At 34.6% G+C, this 4,540-nt stretch overlaps 1 protein-coding gene across 1 annotated transcript in view; it reads right to left on the bottom strand.

The window, feature by feature from the left end:
- Positions 1-1,988, bottom strand: part of LOC106457147 (ATP-binding cassette sub-family F member 1-like) — a 66,164-nt gene extending 64,176 nt beyond the window's left edge. Inside the window, exon 1 of the mRNA XM_013916537.2 lies at positions 1,682-1,988. Within this exon, the coding sequence (XP_013771991.1) occupies positions 1,682-1,877 (196 nt within the window). The 5' untranslated portion in view covers positions 1,878-1,988. The remainder of the gene's footprint in view (positions 1-1,681) is intronic.
- Positions 1,989-4,540: the final 2,552 nt, after the last annotated feature.

Raw genomic sequence — 4,540 nt, forward strand, 5'->3', positions numbered from 1 at the left:
ATGCACTTTCAGGTCCATTTCACGAGTGTGATGCTTTGGGTTAGACTCAACAAGTGTTTTCAGGGCATCAATATTAATTCCAAAATGTTGGCCCCTGACATAACAGTTTTTAAGGCTAAAGTTACCTGAATGAAATTTGCTGAACCATTATTCACACTTACGAACTTTCAAAACATTTCCATAAACTTCATTGATATTCTTTGTAGCTACAGTCATTGTTTCCTTTTTTGTATTCAAACAGCATTACATGCCTAATGTGTGTCTCGTCATGTGCCATCACTATAAGGGATTAGAGTATACTGAACTTTGCACATTATATAGGCTACACTAATGTGACAATCAGGCAGTTTGTTTAACTATTATACATGATGTATGTTTTCTGGGGGTGGTTAATGAAAGTGTTCCAAAAAGGCACATTAATTTCTTGATGACCTAATACATAAACCCTGCTACAAAACATTTCACTCTGCACCTGATGATCCCTTTACTGACAAAACCATGGTCATAATAAATGATGTATTTGTGAAACGTACAACTGTACTGTTTTTCTTCAATTATGAAAACTTTTCTTTTACAGTTGCTTATCATCATTCATGGCTGTAACTTCATCAATTAATAAAAAAATATATATTGCATGACAGATAGGCGTGAGAAATTTTTAAAAAATAACTGCTTGTAGTTTGAATTCACGATAGAAATGTAACAAAAATAGGAAAATGATAAATCAAACCTAAGTAACTTAATAAGGATAAAGAAAATCAGGGATAAAAAAGTTTAACAGGTTGAAAACTTTACAGAGCTATAGGTGAGGTTGGTATTTGGTTAAAAACAAAATGGGAACTCAAAAAAGGTTTATGAGAAACCACTGCTTGATAATATTAAATCTTTTGTTGTTGTTATAAGACTGTAGATGAATGAATTTTCTGATTTTCTATTGGAAATATTAGAATTGATCTGAATAATGTACAAACAGAGGTAAGAAGAAAGATGGAGAGAATAAAAATGCATAATTCACTAGGGCCAAACGCAGTTTTTTCCCAAAGATATTAATTGCTGAATAAATATGTCAAACTCAAAGTAATTCATGCTATAAGAAAATAAAAGTTAAAACATTAACTGATTACGTTTTATTCCAGAATTGATATGTTTTTGTTTTTTTTCTATGTGGCATACTTTTGTGTATGTGACTACACAGTGCTTAACTTGTGATGTAATGCTCCAGAACAGCTTTTCAGCACTTTTTTAAAAATAAAATGACCGAATTTTTCAACATTACCAAATATTTTTGTGTAAATATATGCACCAACCTCATCATAATTTTGTACGTTCCACTTCCTTTTTATCAACACATTAAGCACTGAATACTTATATATGAACTGTTGAAATTTTCCGATTTCAAATTCAAACTCCAATGAAACTTAAATATAGGCCTAGCCTCACTATCTTGCGACTCTTACTCTTAGTTTTACTTGAAGTTTAACCCTACCAGAACCACGTATGTAAATCAGGAAGTTGAGTAATGGAAATACACGTCTCCGCACAAGTTACTTTAATTTTAAATATAAATTAAATAATGTTATTTGTGTTTACACAAACGGAGAATAAAAGTATAATTTAGACTTGTTCCTTTGCAATTATTTAACGTTAACTTCGATAGTTATTTTTCTACACAAAATATTACCGTTTTCTTCCACACTTTTCACAGAATCAACATTGTTTTCTTCATCAATTTCATTCTCATTAAGTTCAACTTCATCACCAATAATACCCATTTCTTCCAGTTCTTCTTCTAACGTTTTTTTCCCTACCGGCTTTGCCTTATTGGAAATTTCATCTACATCCTTTTTTGCCGACTTTCCTTTATTCTTTTTAGGCATTTTAAATTATTAACTATCTTACTCAAACTGCAATATGTTTCAAATTATGTACACGAAATTAAAAAACCACATTAGCACTAAGCTCCACAATGACGTAGAGAGTCAACGTGCCTTAAAAGATGGAATGTCTCGCCACCTGCTGTCAGCTTTAAAATGTTTCTATAAATGTGTATTAAAAGTTGTATTCACGTAAAGGATACATTCCGCGGGTGGAGCGGAATTCCGCAGTATACCTGACTTCTATGAAATGCGTCGCCAGCTTTTGGCGTTTAAACCATCGATTTTAAAACGTATAAAATAAACAGCTTACAGAAATAAAAATATAGAATATATGGTACTACACGGCTGTCATTATTCAAGACTGGAATACCATGTTTCAATTGAAAGATTTGATTGAATTTAATGTATTTTAACAAAGAAAAAACAATTAAATAATATATACTTACAAGCATAAAAATTAAAATTAAATAATAAGAAATAAATAAGAAAACTTTGAGATATCCCGCCCACTTTAACAACGAAAATCACAACACTAAAATAAAAACAGAATAAAAAACCCTTAACAATAATAACAAACTATGGCCATACTTAGACAAATCAGATACTTCATAAAACATACAAAATACAAATTAAATAGAGCTTTAAGTCAGGAAAAATCCTTTAGCATTAATTTAATGCATGCACACAAATAAATCATTGAACAACGATACACGGGATAAAAACAATATGACAGCACAAATAAAACAATTCAGATATGATCTCCTGAGAGTGATGCTTGAGCACTGGAATATCCTTTAGCCTAGATTAGTTTGTTATAATCTTTAGTTGCTTTGTAGGAAGCTCTACTCTCAGCCCTTCCTGTGATGTCTCGCGTGGTACTTCTGCTAGTAATACCTTGGTTGTCACAGATCCATACTTCCTTCAGGTCCATACAGTCAATGTCTTTAAGGCTGAGCTGTCAAATATTTGTTGGAGTCCATCCCACTCTCATCTTCCCGAGATTTGGATGTCCCTCAAGACATTCTTAGTGCTGAAAGCCTTTACTTTGGCTAAGAAAAATGGTGGTCCCCTCAAAGACATAAACATATATTTCATTTCCTACTCGTGGTTGTGCTACACACTACGATGAAACATGTCACAAAACCCTTTGGTAGCATCAGCATTAGCACTGACTCCAGACGTTTAGTCATTTGCAAGCTTACACTCTCCAGCTGGAATGGTGAATACTCTGACAGTCTGACACGGGACCTTTCCAGATTTACCAGTGGCATGAGAACCTTCTTCAGTCATCCATCCCAAGTCGGATAGATAAGTAAGCAACATATTTTCATCCATAGGCATGTTAATGGTAAACGTCAGTCTAACAATTTCCACTTGTTCAATGTTTTCACCACTTTCACTGCAGAGGAAGTTTTGAATAGTTTGAAGTATTTGGGAGGGTTCATAGGTAGAGCTGGAAACCATGGTAATACAAGACATCGAAGCACTGGAATATCCTTTAGCCTAGATGAGTTTGTTATAATCTTTAGTTGCTTTGTAGGAAGCTCTACTCTCAGCCCTTCCTGTGATGTCTCGCGTGGTACACTCTAAACATGTTTAACAAGGTAGCTAGCTACCAATGCTTTGTAATTGTTACAGCTCTCAATTGGAAGGTTACATAATATAGTCAAAGCCGGTCCCTTTAAATGGGAAGTAGGACTAAAAACTTAGTCTTAGCTACTGAAATCCAGACTTAAATGCAAAGGTGACTGAACTCCACTCAGTAAACGTCTCAGTCAAGAGATGTTGTAATGTGGAGAGTATGGAATATATGTGTTCCTATTTTACAGTAGGGATGACAGAAGGCAGCATGGTCACAAGGTAGATGGTTAATTGGAACCTCAGTAAAGCCTGGAGTGTGGGAAGTTCCATGAACACATGTTTTATTGGCGAGGTTTGGGGTAAGTGAACACTGAATCTCTACACCTAGCACTTGACCAGAACCTAATGTCAGATATTGTGGTTGTGATTCTAAGCTTGGACTCATTCCTATCCTACTATCTGGTTATCATGTAAACAGACCTTGTTCATGTAGGAAAAGAATGGAGGCGAGGTTTTCATAGGTTCCTACTACACAACTGAGCTTACTTGGGGTAGGTGGTGAGAAATTCACCTTTGAACATATGATTTTCCCAATGCTTCCAATCACTTTCAGAGAAATTCTTCCATTTACAAATTTTGAAACAGTTTTGGTGTGAATTCCAAGGTTTCACTGCATGTGCTTCCTTCTATTACAATTTCAACTTGCATTTTCATGCTTCAGAATAGTATTTTTGTAAAAAAAAAAAAAAAACAAGTCAGTGAAACTATTTGATTAATAAAAATATCCCAATCTGCTTGGTTAGAAATATTTCTATCGCAACCCAGTAAATCACTGGGCACACGATGTGTATATGTTTATTATAATATACAAGCCATTATTTGTGAATTTCATTGTACTACTGATTATTTATCCCACCTATTAATATTTCCACTTGATCAAGTCAAGCCCGGCATGGCCAGGTGGTTAAGGCATTCGACTCACAATCTGAGGGTCGCGGGTTCGAATCCCTATCACACCAAACATGCTCGTCCTTTCAGCTGTGGGGGCGTTATAATGTGACGGTCAATCCCACTATTCGTTG

This window comes from Limulus polyphemus, unplaced genomic scaffold (genome assembly GCF_000517525.1).
Source record: "Limulus polyphemus unplaced genomic scaffold, Limulus_polyphemus-2.1.2 Scaffold14, whole genome shotgun sequence".
Taxonomy (NCBI): Eukaryota; Metazoa; Arthropoda; class Merostomata; order Xiphosura; family Limulidae; genus Limulus; species Limulus polyphemus.